Source organism: Strix uralensis, chromosome 16 (assembly GCF_047716275.1).
Source record: "Strix uralensis isolate ZFMK-TIS-50842 chromosome 16, bStrUra1, whole genome shotgun sequence".
NCBI classification, from domain to species: domain Eukaryota; kingdom Metazoa; phylum Chordata; class Aves; order Strigiformes; family Strigidae; genus Strix; species Strix uralensis.
In genome coordinates, this window is record NC_133987.1 from 17,141,772 (window position 1) to 17,162,286 (window position 20,515).

At 39.4% G+C, this 20,515-nt stretch overlaps 1 protein-coding gene across 4 annotated transcripts in view; it reads right to left on the minus strand.

The window, feature by feature from the left end:
• Positions 1-20,515, minus strand: part of METTL22 (methyltransferase 22, Kin17 lysine) — a 25,316-nt gene continuing 4,801 nt past the window's right edge. The window contains exons 1-12 of one of the 4 annotated variants that reach the window (XM_074886113.1): positions 12,823-12,861; positions 11,842-12,065; positions 11,100-11,449; positions 9,054-9,404; positions 8,630-8,670; positions 8,400-8,544; positions 7,848-7,919; positions 7,185-7,238; positions 5,904-5,984; positions 4,802-4,904; positions 3,801-3,969; positions 1-2,293 (exon numbers count right to left, since the gene is read on the minus strand). In XM_074886113.1, coding sequence (XP_074742214.1) covers positions 2,258-2,293; positions 3,801-3,969; positions 4,802-4,904; positions 5,904-5,984; positions 7,185-7,238; positions 7,848-7,919; positions 8,400-8,544; positions 8,630-8,670; positions 9,054-9,404; positions 11,100-11,229 — 1,182 coding nt within the window. In that variant the 5' untranslated portion in view covers positions 11,230-11,449; positions 11,842-12,065; positions 12,823-12,861 and the 3' untranslated portion in view covers positions 1-2,257. Of the gene's footprint in view, positions 2,294-3,800; positions 3,970-4,801; positions 4,905-5,903; positions 5,985-7,184; positions 7,239-7,847; positions 7,920-8,399; positions 8,545-8,629; positions 8,671-9,053; positions 9,405-11,099; positions 11,450-11,841; positions 12,066-12,279; positions 12,399-12,822; positions 12,878-20,515 lie in introns of those variants that run through there. The other 3 variants (XM_074886111.1, XM_074886114.1, XM_074886115.1) reach the window with 3 other exon arrangements.

A 20,515-nucleotide genomic window follows, 5' to 3' on the forward strand; every position in this document is an offset into this window, starting at 1 on the left:
TATCTTTCAAATTATGCTTTATTAGGAAAAAATCCTTCTTGATGGCATAAATACAGATAACATGCTCAAGACATTATCATTTTAGGCACTAACTTGATTTTGAATCATAATCTGTATGCTCAAGACTAAACAATTTCCCACTTTTAACCCTCTTAACAAACAACGAACTGCTAAAGGTGTTAATTTGCATGATGAGTTCTGAAAACAACTACCATGTATGACATATTTAAAGTATGATTGAAGTCAAAATGGAGAAGGTGGCATCCATACTCAATATCCCTAAGTAGCAGTGGACAATTCTCTGGCAAGACAGGCTGTATTACCTCATTAACACCTCAAAGCTGAGGCATTGTGAGACTCTCTGTGTTCTTAGAATTGTTGCCTATTTTTGACTATTCCTTATCATCAGTGAAAAAGGTCATATCCAAATTTGCAATTTGGCGTTTAGATCTCAGTCACTGAACCCTCAAAGCTGTTGTTTCTCTTCAACAGAAAGATTAACTTTTGTTTCGTTAGGAGGAAATTCCACTTCAGCTTGCTTCCCAAGCAGGCATAGTATTTTTGTTTACTCAACCAAAGATACAAGTATAAAAATCTTTTTTCAGATGTTAATTTAAGCCAGCTGTGGTAAAATGGCTTTTAATTCTACGTTTAAAAGATCTACAATATCCCTCTACCCGGATGAGTTTCTGTTGATAATTCCAAACACTTTCAGAAGTCCCGTGTAGATGTAAAAATCTACATGCTATTACACATCAATTTAAACTAATTTCTTGCTACAGGCTTCAAAAAATTATCACTTAAATAAGCAACTACATTCAAAAACAATTGTTTGCAGTTAATCTATTCCGTTAATAACATTACAGAAGAAACAAACAAAAGAACACTAGTTTGGGAATCTTTGGACTAAAATACAGTTTCATAGAACCATAGAATACCAGGTCGGAAGGGACCTCAAGGATCATCTGGTCCAACAGTTTTATATCTTTGAAATTCAAATGAGGGTTCAAAGAGAGAAGTTCTGTATTAATCTAGGCAGATATATGCTAACATAATGTAATTTTTACTTTGACTATACTCACAGGAAAAGGCCATCATCATCTAATAACCTTTCATCTCATTAAAGATGAATTAAAGAACATGAAAAAAAGTTTTCATACACGTAAGCAGGTTATGAAATAACTGACCTAAACCAACTGAACTTAACCAAAACAGACTTTCAAGAAGTCAACCAGATGCTTCTAATATAATGTATACACAGTCCCACGAGTCACAGGCCACAACAGCTTCATCACTGATACTCTCATAATGCTGAAGAATCCAGCAGGCACAAGATTCTCCATGACAGTGTACATATGGCAAGTGACAAACATAATAGCACACATAAAATTTATAAAAAGATTTTTGGTTTCATTAATAACACAGGAGAGATTTGACCAATATGTTGTACTTTAATCCAAAAGCCCATTTGTATGGGCAAGACATTCTTGGTCACCTCCTCCTCCCCAGCCTCACACGTATACATTGAGGGTAGAATTCCAAACATTTCAAGAGTGGTAGCACATCACTTCACATGGTACCTTTCCACCCTCAGAGACAGAATAGCTTAAAATTCCAGCAGGACAATATAGCTCCAAGACCTCTGTAGAGTATTTTTAGAGGATCAAACAAAATGCATCTTGTCTCCTTTCAGTTCAGAGAGTAGCCCTAAACTAGAATGATTTAGATAGGACAAACTGAAAATTAAGGACTACGCTTCATGAACAGATTGCTTAAAGAAAAGTCCATGAAAGACAAACAGGTCTTGCCCAGAACACTGTTTTACAAATGTCCATAAATACAAATAATGTGGAACTGGGATGAGACCAAGAACAGTGTCCATGTTCAGAAAACTAAAAAGGAAAATGCATGACATCTGCAAATCAGCCACATGGAAAAGGTTAACTACCTCTTTGTCAGACTCTAAAACCTAAGTCATCAATCCCAAAGTGCAAGTCTCTGTGTCACTGCTGTGTGGCATCCAGCACATACTCTGAAGAACAACATCAAGCAGTTTTGCAAAAGAAACATCAAAGAAACCATGTCCTAAGTGCCAAAACCAAAACTTACTGAAGTGAAGCAAATCTGCATAGCAATACTTTCTGAGAACACAGTTCCCCCAGGAAAATGCTTTTCTTGGGATGAAAATCCTTTTTTAATAAAACATCAAAAAAGCCTTTATCTGTCGAAAAAGATCTTCTATTTCCTCATGTCCTTGTCATGTTAGCTGTTCAGCAATGATCTTCCACAATTCCTGTAGGAGTGGAAAAAAGTACATACAGGTATTTTCTCAGATCAGTAGGTTGCAATTATAAAAAAGTTCAACATGCCCACTTGAAGACAAGTTTTAAGACACACCCTCTACCTCCATCTCTAGAATCTCTATGTAATCTCCTAGAACAACCACCAAATTATCTTTGAGACAGAGCAACAGAATAGATTTCTTCATTCTTTTGCATGATTTTTAAAAAACAGTTAATATCATTCAAATAATGTTTTAAAATAATTTCATTGGTCTGCATGACCTTCTGCAGTATTTTGACTGATAATCTTGCTCTTTTTCTTAGCCTGTGTTGACAAATGTTTTCCATAATGCCAGTAAAAATGCAACTGAAAAAATACTCAATTTACTGAGGAATCAAGGTCTCACAAATGCATGTCTTATACAGACACACACACCCTTCTCAATCTGTTGGACGATGAAGATGAGAAACAAACAACTTTATTCCTGTAGAATAAATTAGCATATGCTTTGTCTGCTGCACAAGACTCACATACTCTTCACCATGACATCCTGAATTGTGGCAATACACCTCATGATAAATAAAAAACTTAGGCGTTTTAAAAATGCATATATTTCAAAGACAAGTAGCCTTCCACAAAAAGGCTAGGGAATGAGTTTACACATTTAGGTATAATCCAGGTCACATTTACATACTTGTAAAAATTTAAAACAAGTTTTGCATGCATGTTTTATGCCTGAAGGTATAGCATTAAGTAAAATAAATCAGTCTCGTGAAATAACTTGTGGCCCCCGTAATCTTGCTGCGCATACATACTGCAGAAGACACAGCAATAGTAAGTTGACTACAGGAACATCACTTCTTGGTAACAGATTTGCAATCCAATACAAGATTTGCAAATTCTCTAAAAAGATCTGTTAGATTGTGTTGTTCTAGAAGCTAGCAAGCCATCAGCTACCCTGCATAATATCCGTGAGAGCAGACAATTAGAAAAAACAAATAGAGAAAGAGAACTGTAAGTGCTTGGGAGGTAATTTCATAACTACCAACATTGTATCCGACATGTTTCTGAACAACAGAAGTTTACAGCTAATCAACTTCTTCATAGATACTAGAACATTATTTCCTGAACCCTGAACCGGGAAAGGAATTTACTAAAACTATGAAATTAATGCTCTTCTACAAGCAAATAAATGAAAAGAGATATCGGTCCCATTTTCTAGTCAATCGCAAAAATTGTGTTTTACAAAGTAATGGAGATTGTTTCTTAACCTTTGAGGAAATGAGTGCAATATAAGCCACTGTACTGCTACTGATAGAAAAGGGTGTTATGTCAATCTAGTATAGATTATGTAAGCATAAACAAGAATCATTTTAAAACAACAAAAAGCTAAATGGAAATGAATGAAAAGGTAATGTCTATTCTCCTGTTCTTACTTCATGTTAAGTAAACAGCTGAAAACTAATTTTAGATGATTAGCCCAACACATTACATTTATTTTAATGAATGCCACTTACCAACTGCTCAATTCGTTCATAAACGAGAAACTGGCAGAAATCAAGCTTAATGGGCTCCACAGTATATTTCATTTTTCTATCTTGGAGGTTCTCCAAATCATTTAGATTATTTCTAAAATGACTGTAGGCTTCACATGTAACATCCATATGTCTTAAAGTGAAGTTCAGCCTGGCAAGAGAATATTTCATTTAAAATGTCTCTCCTATACTGGCATCTTAAACAGCTATGTAACTTTCCTCAGCTAATAGAAAATGTGGGTCTTCTCAGCGTAATTAACTAACTTCAGCAGCCAAAAAAAAGTAACACCCCTCCCATCATTCCTGAAAGCAGACAAGACTTACGATAGCATCAATACACAGTAACTCTTGCATGAATCTTTCCATTGATTTTAATGCATTTTGCTGCAGAATCATTAGTTTGGCTTGGCTTGGCTTCCTGGACAGCACTTGGCAACAAATCACATGAATAGCTATTGCTAACATATCTCCAGAGATTTAAGCAAAGCCTATTTATATATTAGTTTATGAATGGACTGCAACACATGACTACTTAAAAACATTCAACGATTCCTTGAAAAAAACACAAGAGAAATTGTTATAGAGGTATTCAAGCTAGGAAACATATACACTAATTCTAGGCCCCTTCATTCCACTCTATGACCTCAAAAATGTATAGCAAATGTTGTCAAGCATTATAGAATACATCAGCCTAGCCACCTATTTATTCTTACTTGCACAGAGGTTATCTGATGCAAGACAAAGGTAGGACAAGGACAACAAAAGCCAAACTCCTGTGGAAGTCAAATTGTGAACTGATAAAAATTAAGCACGTATAAAAACAAATGCTTGTCCTGAGCGTATACTGCAGCCTGTGATCAACTAACACAATGAAAATCAGAAGCCAACCTTCAATCAGATCAGATGTTTCTTCCAAATAAAGAAAGCAAGTGAAGTTTTGAAGTTTTTAGTGCTTTTTATTTGAAGTTCTTGGTAATACTTACCTCTTTTCTAATGCCAGGTAAATCGTGCAAGATTTGCTCAAGTTGTGTGTGATTCTATACAGTGTTCTGAACAAGGCATCTGTCAGGTCATCATCATAGAACACTACCAAACAAGATTAAGAGCATAAAATATGTATGTTTAAGTGTATTATTTAAGTCTCACATATGAAATAACAACAGGCCTTAGTTTGATTATTCTAATCAAACAAGTCACTATTGTAACTAAATCCCAAAGTATATTTTTAATGGCAACAACCAACCCTGTAACAGTATCCTCTGCTGCTGCTTATGTCAGGCTTTCTTTAAGATTTGTCTCCTATCAATGGGAATCACTTCTGTCAGACAACTTACAGAACTTTGACAAGATTTCTGTCAGCCTGGAAGTATCTTACTGCAAAGCTAAAAAAGACAGGATATTACAATGTATAGGAACTCATTTCTTACAAAAATACAAAAAAGGCAGTAACTAATATACCATTATAACCACATCTCCTTGGAAACTGCTTGCAACACTTTTCAATATCATAACATATAAAACCAATGCTCCTTTATTTATATATCAAAACAACAATGGTTTTCCTATACAGCCAACTTACCTAGCCTGTCATTTTTCAGTCTTTCATGTAAGCAAGAGCAGAAAAAAAGACAGAGATATCCCAAGGCATAGACTCTATGGGCAAATGTAGCATCTGAAACTGTTTTCCACATTATAGAATATATTAGTCTAATGACCTATTTGTCATTATTTGCATAGAGGGTATCTGCTGCAAGACAAAGGTAGGACAACAAAACTCTTTTGAAAGTCAAATTCATCACTTACTTGTGCTTGTGTTCTTTGAGTAATTTATTTAGTCACAAATAATTACCACATCAAAGGAAAGATAAAGCTGGTGGTTTTCAACATCTGTTCCCCTATTGCTAATTCAGCATGTAAATACAATAGTTTAAAAAAAAAAAAATGCAGGCAGGAATACTTAAGGCAGAAATCTGACAAATTAGGTAAAGATCTGACCTATTAGATTTTAAAAGCAAACTAGGTATGTTTAGGTTATTACTCATAATGCTCAAATGTTTAAAACATGTACTGTTTACACTTTCCTACCATCAGCTGCCATTATCACAGTACAGTGGTCATGCAAATCAGCAATCTCTTCTTCCGACCAGCTATAAGGAGCTTCAGGATCTGTAACAAAGAATATGGCTTTGGTGTACATGATTAAATGTCTCAAATGATTGACAGCTGGAAAAAAGCAGCTTCTTAACTCCTGTGATCATCTGCTACTTGATAAATGGAGCACCCCACTGAAGGTAAACCAAAACCTCCCTCTATTCATTCCCTGAAGTTCCCTACAGTTCTTTGCTTTCTCTGTGTTATGCTCAATCCTCCCAAGGCTGACTGGCAAAAGTAAGTTTTGACTTTAGAATTTACAACCAATTACTCCCCTGTAGTGAGATCACAGATTTAACTAGGTTAAAATAAATACTGCTTTAAATAAAAAACCAAATGCATCTCCGTATAAGTTTTGATTAAGCTTCCTACTTCATCACGCTTTTTAAAATTTAGACTTTGTTAAAATACAGAAACTTTCTCTGAAATTCCAAAAAACAGCCTCTTCAACTGGCAGTATCAAATATTTTCATTAACCAGAATTTTTGGAGATTCAAGAGAGGCTTTTGAATGTGTAAAGGATGTTTCCACTTGCTTAAATAGTTGTTCTATTTTTAAGAAGCATCAGATCCAACTGATGATATAAAAATCTATAAAGCTGGCTTCATATAACCTAGCGCTACAATTTTGTGTTGACCTTGCACTCATTAGAAAGAAAGTTTTAGGGATCTGCTTGCACTTTAAATGTTACTCAAGTTAGTTGCCTTTATTTTGCTAAAAGGAGCAGAACACATTTCCTTGGCAAATATTTAAAATATAAAACATTCGCCACTACATTTGGAACAAGTATTTATACATCTTCAAATCAGCACCTCCCCTCCCTACCACCTTTTTGTAATTTTGTATTCATGCAGTCATAAGCCTCACAATACCATCGCATCAGACAAATCCACGGCACTGTGCCTGGATTCCATTATCACCACATAACAGACACATCTTGTTTGCACCTCTGGACCTTGATCTAAATAAAGGACAAACACCACTTGTCTATTCTCAACCTACCAGTAAACCCTTCCTTACTCATTCACATGACAATGATGCACCCTAAGAAAACTGTGTACTTTCAGCTATTTTTCCAGAGGCATATGTGCTGGAGGACTTACTTCATAAACAACAGAATAAGCTTTTCTTGATGGCTCTGAAGGGAAAAAAAAAAAAAAACAAACCAAACCAAAACACCAACCCTATCTGGAAGGACCCATTATAACCACCTACCAGTGCAGAATTCATCTTTCAGCCAGTCCAGTTCTTTTACTTTAACTTCCCCTCCTGTGGGTGAAGAAAGACCACGTGTCACAAATGGCCTTTCAGACAGTGCCTAAGCAAAACTAAAAAGTCACAATCTGTACTGAAACAAGTGATGAAGATCTATTATGAGGAAATACAAAACAAGTAAAGTTGAACATCAACTCATGTGCTGCACAAAGCCAATTACTCACTCACTAGAGAACAGGATGAACTTAAGGGTCAGAAAGACAATCTGTGTTCTCTTTTACATGTCTCACTTGCAAAATACTTCTCCTTTCCAGAGTTCTACCTCTGTCATTTACACTGTTTATGTGACCCTTGGCACCTGGGTATCTGTGATTCTCCCAAGTACCTCAGTGAAACTCACACAACGACTGTGTAGGAACTACAGCTGCTCTTAAATGATGACCAGAGAAACAGTAAGTATTTTGCTCTTCTCAAAAGGAAGCTGTCCCATTACGGACCACATATATAGATATCTTGCGTCTTTCTTTTTAGATGAGTCACTTTTAATCAAGACAAAAATTTAATTTTACTTGTGAATATGGGAGGTAGTCAATGACTGTGCTGTTTAATCCCAAAGTAGTTCATACATAGGCAATTGTACAAACACTGACGTATAGCACTTACTTCCCAGCTTCAGCAGGTGTTTGTTTAATGCAACATTTTGCTCACACATGGCCAGAAGATCTTCACCAACATCTGGAAAAAAGGTACAATGATGCCCAAAATAAGAATATTTTGCATGGGCCATGCAGGTCCCTGACTTCTCAGACTAATATTCTAAGTTTCTGTCAAGATGACGAGATCAAGGAAAATTCAGAACAACTCTATCCACTGATGACTGCTTCCCTAGTATCCTCCTTGCTTTTGTCTTTCAGTGCTAAGCTTCGAGCCACCCCTGAAGAAAGAAGTTAGATCCCCCTACTACCTATATTAATCTAGGCACACTACCTTGAATTCACAGCAATGCATCTTGCTTTTAAACTGTTGCACTTAAAAGTAGTATTGCTTTTTCAATCTGTTGAGAAAGTTCTTGTTATTTTTCAGTAAACATGACTTTAATACACATTAATAAAAATTTATTAATGAAAACTGAACAGGTGAGGATGAAAATGCCATGATGAAAGCACTGCTTCTTGAAGTTTCATGAAAATATTTAATTGAAAATAACTGACTTACCTGTGCAATAAACTCTCTTGGCAACTGTTCCCATGATAATGCCTGTAATTCCAGTGCCACCTCCAAGCTCTAGCACCAAGCAACACTTGAATGTGTCCCGTTTAAACAGAATGTAATCAGCAAGAAGAAAGGCTGCACGCCAGACCTGTGGATAAGAGAAACAATTAAAACTGAGCAAATTCTGAAGCCCAATCCACGAACAGCAAGATACGACAAGGCAGAACACATACTTGTTTACCGACATCTTCTAAGGGGGTTGCCATAGTATGTTCTGTGAAAATCAAAGCAGAGCAGAAACAATTATCTCAAAATGTTGTTCAAATCAAGTTCCATAGTGGCAAATTTGAAAATGAAGACATGCTTCTTTTTCAGATACAGAACTGAACACTCTTAATTCTATATAATAATGCTAGATAATGCCAAAAACCCCACTCTAAGGAGCACCGGGTTTCCCATTGTATACTATTGCCCAAATCACTTCTGGAGAGAACTGGTAAATTTTAAAAATATTTATAGTATCACAGTATTATGTTTGTTTTACTATCTCCTTTCAGTTAACAACTTCTGTTCCATTTCTAAAGAAAACCCGGTTTTCTTTTGTTTTACACAAACATATTTATTCCATTTCTCTTCGACTGTAAGCCTACTATTTACCTATTTTAACAACATCACTGCAAGTGCATTCTTGCTCTTCATCTTCAAAAGCATCTTCTTTCCCTTTCATCAGAATTACAGGATACACTCTATCCCTCAAAAGACCCTCCGCTTCTAGATCAGAGGCGCTTCGAGGTCTTCTGACCACTTCCAAGTCTCCATCATCATCCAGCAGAGCTTCTAATCCTTCACTATTTAATTCTCTTTCTTTTTTTAGATTATTCCTATCCTTGTCACACTGTTCATCTCCACTTCTGTACTGATGCTCTCTTTCTGTTGTAGCTTCTCTCACATGTTTCTCAGATGCCAAATCTTCTGCGTTCCAAAGGAGTTTGAAATATGACAGGAATACTGTAAGAACACAGAGGGAGGGAAAAAGTTAAACACCAGGTAAGAATAGAATCTATGCATAACTTCCACATGCATGAAACTGTGGTAAGCATCTCACATATTAAAACTCTAGAGGATAAAAAATTATATATAAATAACTTGAAATATAGTTCAATTTGCTACAGAAATATTTCTGTCAGTAGAAATAAATGAAGCACTTTCAGAGTCTACTGGCTGACTCAGCATCTATGCAGTCACAGTGCACACTTACATCTGAATTAGTAACACTTATTTCACAGTTTACGGAGTTCAATTCCAGTCTCTTTAGAAAGCAAGATATCCAAAGTTGGTCTACTGTAAACTGAGAGTTTTCCTCTAGAGAGACCATTTTCAGCTAGATCTAAAAAAATCTTCATTGCCTATCCTAGCATGAGAAATTTTTAAAGTCATCTACTGTTTGCATGACATCCAGATTAAGCTGATTTGAATATTTAACAAATTAGAGGATGCCATGAGTGAATGAAATGCTTTTGTTCAAGTCCATTCTGAACCTCTGCATGTTCTATGGCATTTCAAAAGGTGTAAGGTAAAACTGACCCAAACCAGCAGACGCTAAATCCCCATGACGTTCCCTAAAAACCAGCAAAGCAACAGTGGTAGATTGTCACTGTATTTAGTAGAGTAAAAGCTGTCATACTACAATCCAATTCTTAATAAAGGAATTTCCCAGACCAAGTACATTCAGAGTAGACAGCATATGCTGTCATTTCATTCTGTTGAAAGGTTCTTTGCATCAAGCAAAATCACAGCAAACAAATGTCGAACAGCATGAAGACACAACGCAGCATTAATTACCTGGTTTTGACCTGATCAGGGTCAAAATTATTATCCACTCCTTTGTCAAGCCTACTTTTATCATGTTATACGTTGTCATATGCTAGAACAGCTGTAAAAGTTATTCTTTTTATGTCACAGCCAGGTTTGAAAACAACTAACACTTCTGTCCCAGCAGGAGCAGTACTTTTCTACAGAATGTTTTACTAGCAGCTTCAAGGTCAGTCTCCCTGACAACTTTATAGAAACCTACAAGCTGGCAATCAGCCAGAGGCATTTGCCAATTCACTTCCACTACAGCCTGGACCCTTCAAATTATGTAAGTCAGTCAAAGCTTTCTTGTTGCCAATTTTTTTAAAACAAAAAAAACCCCGGAACCAAACAAAGCTGTTAGGTTCCTCTGGAATAGATGGTAAGTCATCACATAAAATTTTATAAAAATTCATAAATTAATTACTGATAATTTTTGTTTTAAACTTAAGTTACACTATTTAAAATCCCTAGCTCCTCACCTTTTGTTTGTACGCAAGAAACATCCCAACTTTTTATCGTGATTCCCAAAGTGCTATATGGAGCTATATATAGCTAAATGAACAAATAAATAAATAAATTTAAACCTGCAAGCAAGTTAATTTGGTTACTACTTCTCAGAAAGTAATTAGGCTGTCTACAAATTCTCCATTAATAGTTTTCATTTCTGTAGTTAACTTCCTGAGGAGAATCCAGCTAGCCCTCTTCCTGAAGACTGAGTAGGCAGTGATTATGCTTCTAACTGGAATAAAATATCTAATGATTAATATCAACCACTGAAAGGAGGATTCAGATATTACAAAGATATGAATACACTTAAAATACAGCTCCATCAGTCTAAACATACATTACCTGGTTGTCCAACCGCATTCAGTCGTACCATGAGATGTCTTTTGTTCGGACAGTGTAAGTGAACATCAGAAAGTACAGTGTCACTTTTAAATGTGGGTTTATCCATCTTCTCCTCTGTTACATCTACCATGACGTGTTGGCGAGAGGAACATCTGTAGCACCCAAGCAGTCCCCTATGAAGTGCTGTCACAAGTGATTTGATACTCTTCTATTAACAGGCATCAAGTAACAGTCTTGCTTAGCAAGATAACCTCATGACATAGTTTCTGAGAAGACCTCAGGCAAGATGTGACCATACAAGCTCCACCATGCTCCAGTAAGACAGCAAGTTGCACTTCAGGATATTTAACCTAAAAGCAAACACAGACAGCTTTTAGTGACATCCTGACACTGAACATTGCTCCAGCAATATTTTAGAAGATAAAAATCAGATTACACTGAAAGTTGCAATGCTCCAATGCTCTTTTACAATGCTTCAAAGAGTCATCAAATACATAATTGCTAGTAGCTCACTGGCAGACATCACATATTTTAGGAAGAGTTACTAATTAGCTTGTGCTAAAAACACCACCCCACCCCACCCCTGCAAAAAAACCCAGATGTTACCATGAATGCACAGACCTACAATGCTAAGTCAAAGTCTACAAAGGAACATAAGGCCTTGTATGTACAATGTCACCATTTTAAGGGATCTCATTCTTTATAAGAATCTCTGAATTTTCTTAGAAATGGACACAATTACCGAATGTGTTATCATAGGTTAGTTGCCCAAATTTTGTAAAAGGAGTATCTGCCCTTCCTGGAGAAAATTCAGCTTTTATATGCCTCATTGGGTAATTAATGTCTCCTGTCTTCGGTGCTCTTTATTCTTCCCCAGAAAAAAACCATATAAACACATGAAATCATCCTCATTACTTAACATTCAAGGCTGAGTTGTCTCTCTGTCCCAAGGCACAAATTAATTACCTCTTGTGAACAGAAAAATAAAGAGGACGTTTATTTCCCTACGCTCTACAAAACTTGACATTTTGTGAAGGGTATGTGCAATACTGATGAACCACAGATCTGAAAACAAAGTTTATGTCTTTAAAAACTGAGATGACAAGCTTAGATCACACACACACAAAAATCATCAAGTTTTACATGGCTGATTTAGTTAAGAAAGACACCCAGGTCTCACCAGCTATGAACACCCCTCATACTCCTTACGTAGAAACTGTTGGCATTAACATCTTGGAAGATTAAGCTAATTTTTTTATTATCTGCTTGTGCTCGAACAAGATCATAAATATATAATGCTTCAAGTTATACAGGCAGCCTTGATAACTTTAGTTATGAAGTTCTATCAGCTTCTGCAAAACCCACTCCAGCCTCCAAACCTGCCCCTTGCCAGCAGAAATCTCCCACAAGCCGCATCCACGCTCGACGCGTGGCAACAAGCTGCTGCACTCCGGCAGGACGGCCGGGCCGGCGGGGGGGGCGGCTGGGCCGGCGAGGGGGGGAAGCCGGGCCGGCGGGGCGGCAGCCGCCCAGCGCCGGGCGCCGTCCCGCGGTCAGGGCAGCGCCCGCAGCCGCGCGTTTCGGCCTGTCCGGCGCAGAGCCCGCAGCCCCCGCCGCCTCTGCCCGAGGAGCCGCCGCCCCGACTCGGGCAGGGCCGCGTGGCTGCGGAGGGCACGAAGGCGCCGAGGCGAGCGCGTCCCCTCGGCCTCTCCCCGGGCCCCACCTGCCGCCGCAGGGCGCCTCCCGCCGCCATTTCGGAGGCGACGGCTCCTTCCGGCGCGCGGTGACGCCGCGCCCGCGCCTGCTGCCCGGCAGCCCCCGCGCTGCGCGGCCCGGCCGGCGGGGCGGAGAGGCGGGCAGCGGGGCCCGGGCAGGGTGTCCTGCCGTGTCGGGGGGCTGGGCCGCTCCCTCTGCAGCCGCCGAGCGCCAACAGCAGCCGTGCCCTGCGGCCTCGCGTGGTGCCGTGGGCTCCCCCGTGCGCGTGGGGCTGTGTCACGGCCCACTCGGACGAGGCAGACAAGTGACTTAGACTCGTAAATCCCCAACGGAGTGGACAACGGTGAGACAAGTCTCGAAGTCCGGACATTTATTAGCTTCCCACAATGTGCTAATTGGATACACGATAATTGGCTAAGTGTATAACGACTTGTGGCAGGCAATACAGTGTGCCTTGCATTGCTTAATGGTCGTGAAGGAAAAGGGGGAAGAGGAAAGGAGGCAGATGGGGAGAAGCGAGGAATAGAGATCACCGGTTTGGGTTCCTGTGTCGATCCCACCAGCAAGGGTTCCAGGAGGCATCTGTCCACTTCCACTTCACTCTCCAGACAGCCCCCCACCCTCCTTGCCCTCAATTTATACGCAATTTCCTTGGCTTCATCCCCTAGGTCAACCTACGTATCCCATGTATGGGGAGGGGCAAGGATTTTCATGGGATGATGTAATTAGCAAGATCTTGTTAGTCTTTGTTAGCATATTCAGGGGTGTTTAATATGCATTTCATGGATAACAAAGCAGAAGTCATTCACCGGACAGACGGCCCTTCAAACTTGGCCAGGTGCCCCAGGGCAGAGCCGTCCTGTCTCCACAGGGCTCCCCCTCCAGCTGCACCCTGTGTTATTGGGGCAGCCTGATCAGCTTTGACCTCCACACTATCCACCCCGCCACTATAGTTTCATTACTTGCAAGTGTTTGAGACATTCCTTAGCTCAGAGGGCCTCCACTCCCCCTGCTATGCTTTATCTCTTTCTCAAGCTGTTTTTCTCAGTCTTTGTTTCTCGCAGGCCTGTTTCTTTCAGGACCTGTTTTTACAAGTCATCTCTCACAGGGTGCTCCGTTGAAGACCTACCCGGCACTAAACCCTGGTGAAAGTCTCTCTGGGGAGTCAGTAAAAGGAAACAGCAGCGGCTAAGTTTAGTCTTGCTACTCAGGCATCCACCGCAGTTGCCCAGAGTTGGAACCTACGTACCTTACCCCCATTCTTTTGTTGGTTTCACCCTGTCTCAGTTCATGTGTAATTGCATGCAAAACCTCCGAACGGCTTCAAAAAAAATACGGAAATGCCTGTATAGAGGTAAGTGGGCATTTCTTCCTTAACCCAAGTAATGTCAGAACTCAACTACCACCGTAAGGTTAGATGAAGCAACAGCAGTATCTGATCACTTACTTGGGGGATACGGGGTTTAGCTGCTAATTTTGCAGAGTTTTTAACTAGGTATCATGAACCAGGTGACATAAACAGAAGACTCTGTTAGGTGGTTGAGCAGGAACACCATACCAGAGTGCTTGGGGAAACTTTAATACCACAAGTTTATCTAACTTGCTGAGCTAGGCAACAGCTGACTGGCAGATTTTAGTACCTACATTCTGGATTTCAGTGTCATCAGTAGTCCTTGCACAGCTGAGCTCCTCTGCAGCTGAGCGCTGCTGCTGCCGTGGTGCCGGCTGCGGGGCTGCGGGGCCGTGCAGCCCGGCCGCGCTGGCCGGAGGCCGCGGGTGCTGTGGGGGCACAGTGCACCGCAGCTGCTGGACACGCCGTGGCTGGCCCTAGCTCTGCAATCCAATCTCTGTGCGAAATCGTAGACAGATGTCTTCCAAACTCCCGTCTCTATGCTAGTTAAATTCCTCTGCAAGTCTGCAAGGACTATTGAAGTTGTTTGTGTCTTTCAGCAGGAGGATCCAGTTCAAAAGCGGGCATTTACATATTAATTACTTGTTATATGATACTAATGTCAATTGCTACAGATGATCCTTGTATTTTTCTTGAGTGGATGCTTGTGGGGAAGGAGGAATTACAGAATTAATGCTGGAAAAAACCTTGGAATGTAATGCATGGTCTATATTTCTAGATGTCTGTTTCTCATCATCTGCATCCTTCTATAAAGGCTAAGAATTATTAAGAGAATGAAGTAATCTCTCCCTAATTTTACAGTCTGGAGTGTTGAGTGGTAATGAAATGGAAAACACAGCGAGCCATTCAGATCTCTCATTGGAATTTCTCTGGAGAATTCTATTGGATGAACAACTGATAAAAATGCTTTGCAGATTTGTTTTCCTTTTATCTGGCTCCTGTGAAAGAGCAGAATATTATTTTACTTCCTGTGGTGATACGCTGGCACATAAATTATTACTGTAGTCTCTCTCTGCTGGCATATTTCCCACTGCTATAAAGTGCTAACAATATGCAGACAAAGCAGATTATATTTGTCACAAAATCTTACCAGTTTGCACCAAGAGACTTACTGGTATGCAGACTGAGTATTACTAGAGGAGTAGCTAAAAAGCAAGGTGTTTAACTACACGGGATCTTTTAAACACAAAGGTACATTATATGAGAAATGGAGCTGCTGTAATTTATTTTCTAAAAAATGCAGATACCAAAGCAGAAATATCTTGTGGCTGCAGAAGGTCAAGGAGCCAGTGTGGCTGCAGACATTATAATGTGGGTGATAAGCTAATGATAGTTGTTTAGGGATAATCTAGCACTGGAGATGCAGTTTCTGTACCACATACAAGAGGGATTTGGCAGCAAATTCCTGAGATCTACCCCTTTTTAAAGACTTTAGGATGCACCTCAGTTACATTTCCTATCTTCCTCACAGCCATGTAAGCTTAAAGAAAGCAATGCAAGAGTATCCCTTAGTCACATCACACCAGGAATTAGGGGACTGCTTCCCACATGATTTTTGCCTATCCTTTCATGGCCCAAAGGATATTGCTAGGACGAGGCCTTACAGAGTGCTTTCTAAAATGCCAGCACTGCTGCAGGAGGCTCAGAGAAGAAGAAAACTATACAGACAACCCTGAAAAATTTGTATTACAGGGAAAATCTAATTCCTTAGGAATAGATAAGAGTACAGAGCTAATTCTAAGCAGACAGGAATAACCAGATGAATTAATACACCACCACATATTTGTTCTTGTACTGTGCAGTAGTATATCCCTGATAGCTCATGGTATCTTTCCAGTACGTACTGTACTGTCTCTTTGCTTGTCTTCTTTTCTTTCATTATATGTCTACCAGACAGAAGCACATTCTGTGCTTTCATTAGGTCAGTAAAAACAAAAAATAAAACAAAAAACAAACTGAAGGCTGTCAGGAAGAAAAAATGTATAGCCTTCATCATTTCAATCCTACTGTAGCGGGGCTGTTGAAAGGAGATAATGCTGAACTAGTTTTCACTTCATCTTGTTTACTGGTATGCTGATATGCAAAGTACTTGAGACAAGTTCCTTAAGCTGCCAGAGCAGCACGGAGAAATGTCAGACAACACAGCAAATAAAAGGACTATTGGTGTAGATGATAAATCAGTGAAGAATTTTGCTCTGTGCTCCAAGCACGTAAGGTACCTCAGTGTTGGTCACCAGGTTGAAAATTCCTAAATAACTGCTTCAAGTTGAAAAGTGCATGAGAGGAATAACTGAAAAATAATTTAAAAGGACAACTGCAGCTGTCAGCTTTTTTGTCGCCACATTTCCTGAATATCCATTTCTCTTTCTCAGGGTAAGCTAAGAATCATACTGCCTCACCAGCAAGAAAACTGAATTACAAAGCACTAACATTAGCAGCACAGAGCTAAAATCCACAGTGATTTCATTTTCATTAACTGTTTTGTGGTTGTTTATCAGATGCATTCACACTCTTTGACTATAGCATTTTTCTCCATGGGCTTATTCAGAACAACTATTTGCATGCCTTTGACATCACCCCATCATGCTTTCTCATGTCCAACACAAGCTGATTGGTACAGAAGTTTTACTGAGAGTCATGTATGTAATGTCTCAGGTGATTCTTAGAACAATGTCAACCCAGTGACTATGACTGCAAACACCAAAAATATCTCTCTTTAGTCAGGAGAGAAGGAACAAAATTAAGGTAAATGTAAAGCCCTCCCTCACTCCCAAGCACATCAAACCCACAAAATACAAAAGCCACTCTGATTCTTCAGCAGCAATCAGGGGTCATCAGCTGTCTTTTAAATCAGTATTTCTACACTAGATTACAGTGAAGAACTGCAGAAAAGTATTTTATATTTATGTGCTCCATACCAAAATGCTCTCTAAAATTTTAGCAAAGACTTTAACATTGATCAGTGCTCCAGAAAGTAAGAGAAAGTTCCATCCATCCATTCTGCTCAGCACTACTTCCCATTACTTTTTCAAGCGTGTCAGCCTAACAAGGCAGTGAATCAGCTTCAGGCATTTCCTTAGACAGCCTTAGACCTGTAGTGTATGAAAAAGAGGAAGGTAAAGACTTTAATTTACCTCACATACCAGACAGCTTTACAGAGGTTTAACTGCTTGTTTTAAATGATGAATTGGGCCAATTTAATCCATTGACTGAGTCCAAGAAGTCTATGCTAGACATAAAGTGGGCCTATTCAAGACAGAGTAATAATTAGATAATATTGCAGTTTATTCCAGGCTGTTCACATCATCATCATCACTGGTCATTTAATCTCAGTTTAGATTCTCATTAGACCTGCTCTTCTCTGCTATCCCGTACTTCTCACCTGCCCCTCATTGCGTCTCCTCTGTATTTGCCTGCATATACCATGGCAGACATCCTCTTTTGAGCTAGCTGGGCTAACCAGAAAATGCTACTGTTCCTGTTGCTTAATACCATCCACCATCTTGTCTACTAGTATTAAGACTGTAAGTGTCCCGTAATCTCCTTGAAGCAAACTCATACAGACGAGGTCACCTTTATCATCTGCTTCAAGTGGGCAGTATTTCACTTACTCTGTAACAAATCATAACTGTGCAATGGAAATGAGACACTTTTATTAAACTAAGCACTTTAGCATCACCATTGACCTTGAGACTATGAAAAGGTTTTGTATCCCATCCACCTCATTCATTTCTTCCCTGATCTGTTTTAGAGGCAGGCTGTTAATATAACCTTTGTTCACAGTTTGAGGATTCAGATGAGGCTATTCTCTAAGACTCCTATAATTCTCATCCATATACTGAGCACTTGGGGGCTTATTATCTTAAAAAAAAGCCTGGATAATTCATGTCTGGATAACGCCCAAGAAAGAAGGTTTCAGTGTTGCTACATGTCTGTCTGGTTTTCCTCGCTGTATATGCACCATTAGATCTTGTGGAAGAAGCAGGAGACTGCAGCCTTTCAGAGACCAAATGGACGTGCTCAGCTGGCAATCACAGAGGTTGGACAAACTGTGACTGAAAGACACACGTAGGGAACTTCCTTCCTGGGTATGGATGGAGAACAGAGCCTGACTGGGTGGCAGAGCTGATGGAGGGACAGACTCAGGGACCTAGAAAAGGCTGTGCAAAGTGTTGCGATGCAGGAGGCCACTTCGAGATGTCATGGCAAGGCAAAAGGCCCACCCTATGAAAGCCTCAGTGGGCAAGACGGAAAATAAAAGTCCCATATTTTAACATGATTTTTTTGTTTTAAAAGCTGCTTTGCTCCATTTTTTTTTTCTTGATAGGTCTTAGAGACCAAAGCTAATGCATCCTGCAAGTTAGGGTGCTGAGACACTAAGGGGGAATTTCTCTTAAGCTCTTTTTTTCCACATAGCTCTTCAGCAGTCAAAAATACTTCTGTGGATTGGTTCCTTCCTGTTTTTCCTGCACTGCCTTTGTGTTGTGCCCTCTTTTCCCTAGTCTTCCTGAGCAGTATTTGTCCCTGTCAGGCCTGTCACTTCCAGTGTTTGAGCTTATCAGCATCTGTTCTACCTGCTCAATACACTCTTATTAGCTATATATCTTCTGCTTGACGTGCTACATAAATACTTGCTTGACTAAGATTAAGTAACACAAACTTCCTTTTTCACTTTGTGTTTCCTACAGCAATTTCCAGTAAATCAAATTATGCTTCTCAGAGTTTTATGCAGTTCTTTGTACATAGCCATGTCAGAATTCAAACCAGTGCTCCGTAAATCAATTTCCTGAGTGCACAACTTTCAAGAGAAGAGAAATGAGACCAGCTGTTGTTTTTTACTTTCAATACTCATTTCTTTTTTGTCTGGCATCTTTCTTGTGTATCTGAGGGATATGAGGCTAAGGCAACTTTTTTGGGTATGTTTAAATAAAATATTGGAGCTGAGATGCCCCACAGTGAAACACGGTGCCACTACTGCTGGGGATTGCCATGTGGATGGCTTGGAGGCCTTATTACTAACTGAGAAAGTGACACATAAGAACAGCCTTGATTTTTGGGTGTTTTACAGTGATGGAGATCAAACCCAGAAGAAAATGTTAGGAAACGTTATATTCAATAGAGCAACGAGATCATTTTCAGATGTCATTAGGCAGGATTAAAAGCGGAGTGCCTAAACCAGGAGCTCTTTTTTCATATCCTTGAGCTAACACTTTGTATGTTCAGAGCACTGGATTAACAGTCTTGCATACTTCACAGCTACTGGCTCCCTATTCAAAGAAAAGCTAGATTAAAAAAATTTATTTTTTTTTTTGGCTCTAGACAAGGAACTTTCAAAAGGATGAGAGGTGGCTAATCCCTTTATTGAGTGTTTTGTACTGCCTTTCAAGCAGAAAAGTATTTGGAAAAATCTTAACTACAAAGCTGCTTATCTGAGCCAGCGTCTTGAGATCCTTCTTCAGTTTTTGTTCATGGTATCACCAAGTATAAGCATGGATAATCAGAGCTTTCCCACACTCTATATTGTCACACAGTGAAAACAGGAAAATGTGAGACTTACAGTGCACCCCAGTCCAAAGGAGGAAGCCTATGTACCATGTGACAAAACACAGAAATACATTAAGAACGAATGCCAAGGGAGCTTATTCAGCATGTTTTGAACCTTCTTTATATTCTTTGCTTATAACTTGTGTGAAAGCTAAACCCTCTAAAGATAACAAAATACTAAGTTTTGGTACATATAGTCAAAGCAACTTCCTGAGATCCTGTGTGTCACACCATAAATTGGTAATGTTCTTAGCTGATCCAGTATGGAGTTTACAGGACTTAGTGGCATATTTTTCCTTCTTTGCACCAAAACACGAGCCTGTATTGTATGCAGCAGCAGTAACTTATTACACACCATAGTTTTGCCAGATAATCCTAAAGCCCAGAATGGCTTTGCCAGAACTTTGTCTATATCCAACGTACATGCCATAGTAACATCAATATTTTTTTTTCTTTAGGAAACCACTCTGATATAAACTAACATGGCATAACATTAGAAAAGAAGGTTTTGAGCTGCACTGTAAGGCAGCATTTGATCAGTGACTGCAGATGGCTTACAGTAGTCTTTTTCGTTGTTCTTGTGACTCCAGTAGGAAGGTTTGCTATAACTGAGTAGGAAAGTTAGTTTCTGATAGTATGATATTAGATTTTGCCTAAAGATTGGTATTTTTCAATAGAACTGCAACTTCTTTTAGTGGCATGACCAGAATAGAGAATTACAGGAGCTACAGCTCCAGCAGATACA